This window comes from Rhipicephalus microplus, chromosome 10 (assembly GCF_043290135.1).
Source record: "Rhipicephalus microplus isolate Deutch F79 chromosome 10, USDA_Rmic, whole genome shotgun sequence".
In the NCBI taxonomy this organism is placed as follows: Eukaryota; Metazoa; Arthropoda; class Arachnida; order Ixodida; family Ixodidae; genus Rhipicephalus; species Rhipicephalus microplus.
The window spans coordinates 21,869,920-21,882,753 of NC_134709.1; the positions used below are offsets into that span (position 1 = coordinate 21,869,920).

General features: G+C 44.6%; 1 protein-coding gene and 1 pseudogene across 2 annotated transcripts in view; both read left to right on the forward strand.

Annotated features, from left to right (window-relative positions):
• LOC142774620 (beta-galactosidase-1-like protein) overlaps positions 1–10,160 on the forward strand; it is a 128,160-nt gene extending 118,000 nt beyond the window's left edge. For both annotated transcript variants that reach the window (XM_075875199.1, XM_075875200.1), the window contains 2 exons: positions 6,576–7,526; positions 9,446–10,160. In XM_075875199.1, the coding sequence (XP_075731314.1) occupies positions 6,624–7,526; positions 9,446–9,886 (1,344 nt within the window). In that variant the 5' untranslated portion in view covers positions 6,576–6,623 and the 3' untranslated portion in view covers positions 9,887–10,160. The remainder of the gene's footprint in view (positions 1–6,575; positions 7,527–9,445) is intronic.
• Positions 813–1,346, forward strand: LOC142774886 (beta-galactosidase pseudogene; annotated as a pseudogene).
• Positions 10,161–12,834: the final 2,674 nt, after the last annotated feature.

The following is a 12,834-nucleotide window of genomic DNA, read 5'->3' on the forward strand; positions in this document are numbered from 1 at the left end:
TTTCAAAAGGAGACAATCCATGGACTCCAGATATATGCTTTGTGACGGAGTTCAATGCGTGCAAGAGAAGCTATAGTTCTTAGATGTTATGAACGTGGCGTCTATGTCCAGGAGGGGCCCTCTCACCGATAGTAAGGTGAAAGTCTCAGATGCGCCTTCAAACACCAATGATGACTTCCTGCGTCGGTGACTGCCGGCGTCGGTACATTAGCGATTCCAAAGATCAGCATCATGTGACATCGCCAACGCTTCTAACGTCACTATGACATCATCGCATGACGTCGTCGTTTAGCCAATGGCGAACCGATTTCGGAGGCACTGTTTTCTCCTTTATCGTTAACCTTGAGGCGCCTTTCTGCGATTGGTATTGTTACTGTCGCTAGAATTCGATGGCGCGCGCTTTTTCGGAGCGCTCGTTTGTTACAACCGCTTTTCCACCAAAGCAGAAGAAAACAACCTTTTTTTTGTAGTTGTTTTCGTTTATGCACCTCTAAACGTTGCTTTCAAAGCACCCTTTTATGAGTGGAGTGCCTCTAGACGCAAATAAAATTCCAAAAATGACGTCGAGCGTGCCGTGGTGACCAAGGCGTGTTTAGGTGTAGGAAAACAGGTGCAAACGACCCCGCTTTCCTGAACAGACGCTGTAAAAAAAAGCGTAGGCGGAAAGTAGTAAGAAATATTTTATCTGTATGCTGAGTAAAAAGTTGACGACGAATAATCAAAGCGGATCCTCTGCCAAAAGAGCTCCGATAGTGTCGGAGCTCTTCCTAACCGAGCGAGGAACTCGAGAAATGATCTGCGCACGCGCTTTGATGGTTCCTCTTATCACCTTTGGCATCGTCACGTCGGGTGTCGCGGAGAGGTCAATCAAGATCGACTACAACAAGCACACCTTTCTGAAGGACGGCAAACCCTTTCGGTTTGTCGGTGGCTCGATGCACTACTTCCGAGTTCCCAGAGCGTACTGGGATGACCGGCTCCACACGTTGCGCATGGGAGGACCGAACGTGGTAGACTTTTACATCGACTGGAGCGGCCACGAGCCCGAACCCGGACAGTACAACTTCGCCGACAACTACGACCTGGTCGCCTTCCTGGAGGCCGTCAAGAAGGCCGACCTCCTGGCGATCGTCAGGCCGGGACCCTACATATGCGGCGAGGTGGACAATGCGGGCTTACCTTACTGGCTGCTGCGCAAGCACCCGGACATGGAGTACCGAACGATGCACGATGACTACATGCTAGAAATGGGCAAGTGGTTCCAGAAGTTGCTGCCGATGCTGGTTCCGTACCTCTACAAAAATGGCGGGCCCATCATAATGGTACAGGTCAGTGTCAGGACATGAGGTTTACTGAGCCAAAGTTTAGATGTGCAGAGTGGCCTAATCTCAGCTAGTTTGGCCGACATCATGAAATGAAGTCCAGAAAGAACCGAGACATCAAAGAAGATCAAAAAGCGGAAGAATGTGGGGTATTTTGTAGGAAAATATTTTTTGGCAAATAAGCTTTTCATTCTGAGAAATTCGTACGGATTTTTTTTGTTGTTTCCTGCAAGAAATATTGATTGCCTATTTTTTTTAATCTATTGTAGATCCGTGTGCTCAGATTTGGGTGCACGTTAAAAAACCCCAGGTGGTCTAAATTTCCGGAGCCCTCCACTACGGCGTCTCTCATATTCATATAGTGGTTTTCGGACGTTAAACCCCACATATCAATCAATCTTTTTAATCTAGAATTAGATTAAAATTGTTCTTGAAGAGCACAAGGTGGCTATTAACACAATAAACAGCTGTTTGTCTAAAGTCCCCTGGCAATTTCGAGCCGGCTACTTTCTATATAAATTCGCATGAGGAGTTTACCGAAGTCAAAGTCTCCAAAAACAAGGATTTTTTTTCTTGAAAAGAAAATTAACACGTCTTCGCCACTCAGGTCAACTTCAATTTCTAAAATGTTTAGCGAACTTCGGCGACTTTGAGCGTATCTATCTATCTATCTATCTATCTATCTATCTATCTATCTATCTATCTATCTATCTATCTATCTATCTATCTATCTATCTATCTATCTATCTATCTATCTATCTATCTATCTATCTATCTATCTATCTATCTATCTATCTATCTATCTATCTATCTGTCTGTCTGTCTGTCTGTCTGTCTGTCTGTCTGTCTGTCTGTCTGTCTGTCTGTCTGTCTGTCTGTCTGTCTGTCTGTCTGTCTGTCTGTCTGCGACATTTAGCTCTCCTGGCCGTTTCGATAATGGTATCAATACCAAACTTAGTTTGGAAGAACATGACCGTATGAAGAACATAGTTGACTAGTCATAACATGAAAATTATGACATGTATATCATGAACGTCATGATATACATTTTATGGTCCTGCAGCTCTTGCGGTGATTCCGTTCATATGGCATGTTACAAAACTGTTATAGTATGGCATGATTCCATGGCGAACACAAGCGACAGACCCTAACGTGTAAATCATGACATGTATGTTATGTAAGTCATGAGTCATGACTACACGCCACGCCCATGATGCGCTCGCAGCCGTCTCGCTAGTTTCACTTATGCCGAATTCGGCGTTACGTGATGCGAATGAATGACGAAGGCATGTGACTGGTGCAAAGTGATAATTATGAGATGCGTGTCATTTAACATTATGACTACAAGCCTCGCTTATGATGCACTCGAAGCCATTTCGCTAGCTTCACGTGCACCAAATTTGATATTACGGGACGTGAATGGACGACAAAGGAATGTGACTAGTGCAAGCATGATAATCATGTGATGCATGCCATGCAACAACATGATTACATGCTACGCTCATGATGCGCTCACGGCCGTCTCGCTAGCTTCATACGTACCAAATTCAGTATTACGTGACACGAAAGGACGACATGCAAATGACATGTCCAAAAAATGGTAATCATGACATACGTGTCATGTAACAACGTGACTACATGCCGCACTCATGAGGCACTCGGGGCCTTTTCGCTACATTTATGTATGCCAAATTTGGTATTACGTCACGTGAATGGATGACGAATGTATGTGACTGGTGCAAACGTAATACTTATGAGATACGTGTCATGTAAGAGCATGACTACATGCCACACTCAAGGCGCCAATACACTTAGACGTTATCCAGTCTGCGTGTGGTCAAGCGTTCGTTTCGTGGCGTCATGCCAGCGATGCCACGCCAGACGCTGGCATATACTCGCAGCCACGCGTCGCACTGCGTTGCTTTGACGCAGGGACGTTTTAGCACGCCCGGCATAGCTTCGTAACCAAGCTAGACAGACGTGGTGCATTCTGGGTAACGTGGTTGGTGCGAAATGCAGCATGTCGCATTTCGCACGCCGCCGGGCTGCGCCGACAGACGCTGGTCGCGTCTGGCGTCAGACTATAGAGTGCTCGCGTTTTGCTAGCGTAGCCTCACTGCACCCAGCGTGCGCTCGTCGACGTAGCGTCGCAGTATATTGGGCCCTTCATGATGCTCTCCCCGCCGTTTCGCTATAGCTTCACATATTCCAAGTTTCAAAAAGTAGCCTCCTGGTGCGAGGAATGGCAGATGGTCATTAACTTTGATAAAACTGTTTTTATGCGAATTACACACATGAAAAAACCTTTGCATTTCAGATACAATGCTAACAACACCTTTTTGACTGAAGTCACTAATTATAAGTACTTGGGGCTTTACATATCGAATGATCTCTGCTGGAACAAACACATTACACATGTAACGGCCAATGCAACTTACAAACTGTTTTTTCTATGTCGTGCTCTCAAACTATCCACTCCTTCTGTCCGCCTTTTAGCGTACAAATCAATTGTTTTACCAATATTAGATTACGCCGCTATTATATGGGATCCTTTTACTAAGACTAACATTTACAAATTAGAAAAAGCTCAAAAAAGAGCAGTTCGTTTTGTCTACAATAATTTTTCGAGGACTTCTGTTACTGACCTATTAAGCAGAGCTCAACTTTCACCTTTATCATTAAGATACCGTAACTCAAGGCTTAAGTTTCTGTACCAACTAATTACCGGCCAATATCAAGTAGACATATCCGATATTTTTTCTTTTTCTTCTGGCTACTCTACCAGGCAGAGACATGACCTCACCATAACCCCCTTTCCCACACGCAATAATTGCTTTAAGCATTCATTTTTTCCTCGCACCATAGTCGAGTGGAACAAACTAACTAATGCAATTGTTTCAGCACCCTCATTGGCATTGTTTTCCTCGGAATTAGAAAGTGCACTAACCAGTTGAATCGTTAAATAGCATTACATACCACTGTACATGCTTGTATAATTGTAGTCTCCTATATTTTATTGTATGTTATTGCCAGTTGAAGTTTGTATTTGCCCTATACACATTGTATAACCTGTATATATTATATGTCATTGTACTTGCCATTTGTTCATGACTATCTTCATGTACCACCCTGCTAAAGTCACCAAATGGTGATTGCAGTATCTGTAAATAAAAAATAAAATAAATTTGGTAATGCGGGACGTGAATGAACGACGAAGGTATGTGACTGGTGCAAACATGATAATTTTGAGATGCGTGTCATGTGACAACATGACCACATGCCACGCTCATGAAGCACTCGTGGTCGTTTCTCTAGCTTCACAAATACCTACTTGGTATTGCATGACGTCAATAGACGGCGAAGTTAAATGACAAGTCCGAACATATTTAGGATATGCGTGTCATGTAAAACATGACTACATGGTACGCTCATAGCACACTCGTAGCCGTTTCGCTAGCTCCAGAAACTGAATTTTGTATCAGGTGGCGTGAATAGATGATGAAAGTAAATAACACGTCCAAACATAATAATAATGACATGGAAGTTATGTACGGCATAACTTACCTCCACCTCGTAATGTTGTTTTGATTTTAAACTGACATATAAACCTTCCTCATTGGTGCTTCACATAACATCGATTCCCACTGTACGTGGGATCTGCCAGTTCTTTTTGAAGATGAAATTGTAAGAATTTCCTTCAAATTTAACATAATGCTAATGGCCCTTCCGATGGCCAGCTCAAAACGAAAATTTCGCTACAAATACCTTGACATGTGGAAAGTGCAATTTTGTTGTTTTAACTATAACACTTTATATCGCTTAGATAATTATTATGAACCGAAGGCAAGCAATTAGTATAGGTTGAGCATTAAGGCTTCTCACAATACTCTTTTTCTTGCTCATTAGATATCTTATACACAGTTTCTTGTTAATTATTTGCGTTCTGCACGTAATGTGGAGGAATGTGGACTAATAATTGTTCATAACCAGAGAAGTTCGTGGCATAGAAAGTGTGTAAAAAAAAAGCCTTATTTTACACGTTGCAATGGTAAAAATGAAAACTATACACCTTTCTATAAAACTGATATATTTTAAACCAGCATAAAAATCTATGTAGACAGCCGCAATTCTATTAATTCAGGCTGTAGATCAAAGATTCTTTCTTTTTTTTTTTTTTGAGTAGCATCTCCCGTTAGTGTACGAATGAGCGCAATAGGTAAAAGGGCCTGAAAGTGTTACCACTTCAGCCATCGAGAGGAAGTTAACGAAAGGAAATGGGGACGCGGAAGAAGCAGATGACTGTTTGCAGCCGTACGGCCTTGTTTTCGAAGCTATCTCTTGCTTCTGTTCAGTCTACACTGATGGCTCTTTTGCACGACGCCTCCACACTGCCGGCTAGTGTTTGTGGCTTGACTATTATCGACCTCTTCAACTGTTGTCATTGTGACACATGTTGGACATACGCTGAAGCTCTATTAGAATTGTTCAGGTCGCAGTTTTATAGACTTGACGAATGCGGTATGGCACTGAAAAAAAAAAAACAATTGTTCACGCCGAAAAGGATGAAAGCCTCCAATGATATGAAAGTCGAGCAATAGCCTGTAATATCCTTAACAGTTCCGGGCGTCATTCTCGAAATCAATATGTACGTTCGCGGGTAAAAGAGTTTTCGAATATTACAAGTGTTTATTGAGCTGTATTCGCACGACGGACCAAATCGTGATTCGAATCTGCGGATTTCGTACTGCGTCACTATACGTAAGCCGTTCTCGCGTTTCCGCTTCGGTACGCGGGGACTAATTTGGAAAATGACGGAAGCGCAAATCTCTGTTGGGATCTTAAACAAGGGTGCCAGGCTAGTTCGTACTTTATTGCAACAATTGGGTGTAGCGCTGCGTGGAAAAATTGTAAGAAAAAGTAGTTGACATGAAAGAGGTGCTCTGACAGGAAAACGCCACTTTTTTATCAACTACTTTTTCTTAAAAATTAGTACGTGGCACTACACCAAATTGTTGGGATCTTGGGTAACCAATTCTGAAATCCTCGCTTGTAGCGTGAATTATCCTCCGTCGTGTGAATGCTGGCTGCGGAGGGATCTAAATTACGTCGCATCGCTCGCCATTGATGCGTCCGCGCTCACGTCTGTCTTGTGAATACAGCTTCACGAGCTGGTACAGAAACTCACTGCAAGCGATCGTCTAGAGCAACGCGACAGAGAGTTGGTTACTTACTCCCCCGTGCCCACTAATGCAGGTCGAGAATGAGTACGGCCATCTCGAAGGTCACTGCGACCCCTTATACATGGATGTCGTATTGTCCCTCCAGCGGGTGCTTTTAGGCATGGACGTAGTCATGTTCCGCGCCAACGCACCATCTATGGAACGATACAATTGTGACAAGGTGCGACAAATCTTGGTGGCCGGCAACCTCGACTCCAAGAGCAACGTAAGCAAAGACTTTGACGTCATTCGCCAAGCACAGGTCAAGCCGGGGGCTCCCATCGTAGTGAGTGAGTACTACACCGGTTGGATGAACTACTGGGGCTGGGACGACCATCCGGCCTATCCACCCATGATCGTCGAAACCTTCGAGAAGATGATGGAACAGGGGGCCAACGTTATTTTCTACATGTTCCACGGAGGCACGAACTTCGGCTTCAAGGCTGCCACCAGCTCCGAAAAGCCGTTGGTAACGAGCTACGACTACGACGCGCCCATGGGAGAAGACGGCGACCCGAAGGCCTACTACTTCTTACTACGCAAATCAATTGGCAAGTACATTCCGCTCAAATCCGGGGAGCTTCGTAAGCCCTGGCCCAAGTTGAAGATAGACGCCATTCGCATGCCGCACAGCAGGTCCCTGACGGACGTAATGGCACACTTCAGAGATAAAGGCTGGCTCAAGCGAAGAAGGTCCGAGTATCCGTTGACCTTCGAAGAGCTCGGCCAGGACTTCGGGTTTCTTTCGTACCACACTTTGTTCACGGCCGCCCCGGATGGCTGGTTCTCAATGGCGCTTCACGGTCTCCGCGACATGGCGCAGCTGCACGTGCGTGACGAACGCTACTTCATGCGCATATTCGACACCGCACGCCTGCCAGCCAAAACCGATTGCCACGTGATGCTCATGAGGGGCGACAGCCTGTCCATCCTGGTGGAGAACATGGGCCGCGAAGACTTCGGTCCCAAGAATCGCGATCCGAAGGTGAGTGAGTAGGTCTTGGATACCCGGTAATGACGAGTCAAATGTATGCTTGACTTATCTAGCCAACTATGCCTTTGGTTCCACCCTTAGCCTTTGCTCTCCCTACCACGGGATTGTTACATAGAGGCCCAGACTAGCAGCACTCACTCGTTTTTGTGACGCTAACCATTTCCCGCGAATTCCAAGAAGCGCATATACTCACACAAACGTGTTGGTGTCACAGTTCTTAATTCAACAGCTTCAACTGATTGGCATGGTTAATCGAATATTCTCATTCGTTGTTCCGGTGAGCGTGATAGCTTAATCAGAGAAGATGAAACATTGTTTACTGATATCTGTAGTGTTCACATTAGGGGGAAAACACGCTTACGGTGACAACGGATTAAACAAGCCCCGACTCTTTTACACAGATGAATGACATGGGCATCGCAGTTGTGTATGTTATTGAGGCGACAAATCTTAAGGCTCGTGCACACTTGCGAATTCTCGGTCCAAAGCAAGCGGAACTCTTGCGCCGCCGACATTCCACGTCATTCACACTGCTTACCGACCACACCACCGAAACGACATACGGATCCAAAACGCGAAAATGAAATGTCAGCGTCTGCAGCGTCGGCGGCATCAGCGGCGTCGGCTTCAACAAATGATCGAAAAAAAAGAATATAACGTTATGAAGTTGTCATAGCGTCACAGAACACAAAACTTTCTGAAAACATGATGACAACGCAAGACGACGCCCCCCCCCCCTCCGCGCATTGCATCATCGCTTGGTTAATTGCGGGCCGACCAAAACCAAGTAAGGTGCACAAAGCATGTGAAGCCTCCAATCCTTGAGGTATTAAGAAACCTCGTTTGGTGTAGAAAACTGTCGGAAGAGAGCAGGGGTACCATTAGTGCATCGATTGAGAAGAAAAATCATACGACTACGGCCTTCGACTTCTCATAAGCGAAGGCATAAGGGACCTTGAGAATATTTTCAGGATATGAATTATATGGGCACTCTCGACAGCTTTTCGTGATTGATTTATAAGTATATGGGCATATATAAGCCACAATGTGCAACATATATGCCAGAAAAAATCCCACCGTATCCACGAAGGGAATGACGTCACCTTATCATTAACCAACGCGAACAGCACTCGGTTATGCCTAGACGTAACACGTGTGTGCAGTATGTACAAAGTTGTTTAGTGATCACAATGTGCATATGATGTTGATATCAATTAGGATATGAATTTCCGTATGTATTTCCATATCCATACAGATATGGATAATCACGTGGAAATGAATATACATATGGACATTCATATGAATATCCATATCCGTGTTGATATATATATATATATATATATATATATATATATATATATCGCGGAGGCCTAGTGGCTAAGGTACTCGGCTGCTGACCCGCAGGTCGCGGGTTCAAATCCTGGCTGCGGCAGCTGCCTTTCTGTTTAAGGTGGAAATGTTGCAGGCCCTTGTGCTCAGATTTGGGAGCACGTTAAAGAACCCCAGGTGGCCTAAATTGCCGGAGACCTGCACTACAGCGTCTCTCATAATCATATGGTGGTTTTGGGACGTTAAACCCCACATATCAATATATATATATATATATATATATATATATATATATATATATATATATATATATATATATATATATATATATATATATATATATATATATATATATATATATATGAAAACGAATATTCATAGCATGTCACGCTGTTTCAAGCTGTTTGCCGTCCTTAACAAGACTTTGCAATATATTGCTGTTGCTGAAACAACGCACAATAAACGCTGAATTACCTCTGCAAGGACACGTTTCATCTTTCTATTGTTGCGATTCTTATATATAGGGGGAAGCCACGTTTATTAAGTAGTGACCGACTGTAAGAACGTGCTCTTTTACCCAGGGAATTACGAACGTGACTGTGGACGGCATCACCCTGACTGAGTGGATTATCGAGGCCCTGCCTCTGACACAGAAGAGAGACATTAGCGAACTCTTCCAGCTCATGCGGACGCCCAGAAATAGCCAGGGCAACATACCACACTTCTACTACGGTTGGTTCACGTTGCCCAAGGGACAGAAGCCGCTGGACACGTTCCTCGACCCGTCAAACTACACGAAAGGTGTAGCGTTTATTAACGGCTTCAACCTGGGGCGCTACTGGCCGGCAGTCGGGCCACAGATAAGGCTGTACGTTCCCGGAATCTACATCAAGCCGTATCCCGAGGAAAACAGGCTCATCTTGTTCGAATTGGAAGGGCTTCGCACTAATCACCCTGACCGAGGTGTTAGCTTTGTTGATAAGCCTTACCTCAACGCTATTGCGGGACAGCCTCACCCTTAGCGGGAAGACCAGAAAGGCAACTAGCAATACTTGAAATTACCGAGTGTTTATTTCGTTCGAGTTGAGTTATTACGAAACGAACGCCAAAGGTCGGGCTAACAGGTCCCCAGAAGACCACCGACAAGGGCTCCGGTCATCGATATATTTCACTGTATCAATCGATGGTGTGCGAACGCCTTTTGCGAACTGGAATTTCATTGTTGTTACGCATCATCATCCAACTTTGTTCACGAACACGTTCAGTCTACTCAATAAACGTGTAATTTTTTTTTCACGCCTTGTCAAGCCACATGACTGATCCATGAAGTTACCTCTAGAACACGTTCGCTTTAGTGAAGAAGAGAGAATGGGTGTGGTTGTAGTCCTTTTTACCACTTAGGTGATCGAGGAGTCAAGTGGTATATATATGTGGCTAAACTTCCGAGCTCCGTACTGTAGCATTGCGTACACCATTCCGATTATTCCACATGTTTCTTCATTTTTATACGAAATCCGAGTGTTTTCAGTATATTCCCAATATAATAACCATGTGTTTCCGTACGAACTTTAAAGAAATACGAGGAATAATTGGAATGACACACAGAACATTGCAGTAGAAAACACAAGTGTGCACATAGATTAGTTACTGGTGTAGTGATTGAGTAATTTTGGTTACACCGACGCTGATGTTGAGAAGAATAATAACGGCGAAGCTTTTTACGCTAGCATTAATTTGTGCGACCTACGAGTAAACTCTATTACCATCACAAACGAGTATGTGCCACAGAACTCGGGTAAGTCTCGCAGCTCCCCGCTCATCCACAAGAAATAAAGCAGCAACACTGAGCCGAACGAATGACTGCGATGCGACGGCGCTAAGCGTAAGACCCCAAGTACGTATGACAGAATACCTGGAAACGGGAGAAGGCAATGGTGGCTGCGATAAGAACGCGAATCGAGGGAAGGCCTACGCCGTTGACGACGTGCTTGTAGATCTATGAGAGGTGCCAACGCTTCTTTTCAGCGCGAGTTTCAATCCATAGAATCTGCACATCCGTATCATGTCTGTGACGGCCTTTGGTTTAACTCGAGCTTCTACATACACTGAGAATCAACGTGAGAACATTCTAGATTCACCGATTTAAAGCGCATACCAACGACATAGAAGCGACCTGGAAAAAGCCCGCATCGGCTAGATAAGGCTTCCGAACCACCTGGAAGGCAGTAGATCAGTCTATATTAGTCTAGTCTATAGATTAGTCCAGATTAGTGCCAGCTCATTAGCATAGTTCAATATGTAGCTGTTTGGGGTTGTTGGTAACACATGTATAGTAATGTTCAAGCGCACAAGCAGACAATGGCCGTGAGACCCGCTGGCGCTAACTTGCAACACCTTATTCTGCGCAAAGCTATTCGCAACGCCCCCGAACAATAGGTGGCGCGCTGTGCTAATAATGATGGCACTCAGACGAGGCTCAACCGATTTGTTGTCTTACGAACAGATAGCACGTGTGGACTTACAGCCCGTGCTTCTTTCATCGGATGAAATCATGGGCTTCACGTAAACGGACAGTGGCCGGCGGCAACAATTCACGCCTCCCGGCGTGTATTGCGGCGTGATTGCGGTCGTGAGCCAGAGCGTGTTGGCGACATGGGGCGGTTCGTGATATACATACACTATAAATGCGCTAAATGCAATGCATAAGAAAAATGATGTTTATTTTGATCATGATGAAGGATATTAAACAATAAATGCCATCAACGTGACTCACGGTCGTGAAAAAATTATTAACGCATGGTGGGATGTAAAGCACAACTCACTCCTCGAGAGTTGGCTGTAACTCGATGCTTCATCCACCTTTTACGTCCAGTGAAAAAAAAAACATACTGGATGAGTAGACACTTTTTTAGCATGACTGTTGAAAGCAATTGGATGAATTTCCTCCACCGATCGACTTCGACCACTCACGCCACTACGTTTGCAACAAAGAAAAGCCTGAGCTGGGAGAAGATTCCTCTCTATAAGCGGTCAAGAAGCAAATCACTTTCACTGCGCTGCCGCTTAACAACAAAGGTACAGTGAATAGCGGCACAGTGTTGGCTATGAAAACATCACAGGTAAAAGGCTCCTGGATAGGCGTGGAGCGGACGCGTCCTCCAATGGCTAAAACGTTGCCTGCACGGTTCATAGCAAAGCCTTTCTGAAAGGAAAGAAAATGCCTTATTTTACTACATCACTATTTATTGATTGTCCAGTTATAGAAAAGCGCATAGTTAACCCGCACGACTTCCCACGTACAATGTTATGACTCATGAGATTCATGCACTACAAAAAGTCGGCTTTCTTCGTGAGTGAAACTTTGAGATAAATGCAAATAACTGAAAAAGAAAACGTGGCATTCCTACGAAGTGAATGATTATCAGTGGACGAAGCAGTGAGATCGTTCGGTGTTTACCGTAAATCACCCGTGACATTGACCACTCGCGCCTGTAAATGAGTGCCAAGCGGTGTACAGTTATATACAACATTTACTGGTCATAACTGGTATAGGTTTTGTTGATTTAAAAGTTTCGTTTCGCCTTTTTATTACTGCTTTGTACTATCGGACCTAGCCTGAGGTTGGCACAGACGAGGTCTGGGCATGTTCCCCTGGCGTTTGTTGGTTGTTTACAGTAGTACGAAATGCGTGGTGGAGCATGTCGAGACGTCATATACTGCACAGACCAGTCGTTGTCCGTGCTCAAAATCTTCAACGCCATCATGACTCATCGTGATCGTTACGCCATATAGTGAGTACCTTGTATGTGCTCCGCCGTGCTGGCAGAAAGAACGTGGGATCGGGAATGCAGTTGTTCTTCATCAGAATCGTCAGTGAAGGCTAGGCGCACGACGCCAAAGCCAACGGACAAACCTCGACCACAAGGAGCTTCGCCTCTAAAGCACTGACGAATGCTATACGCAACAGGAT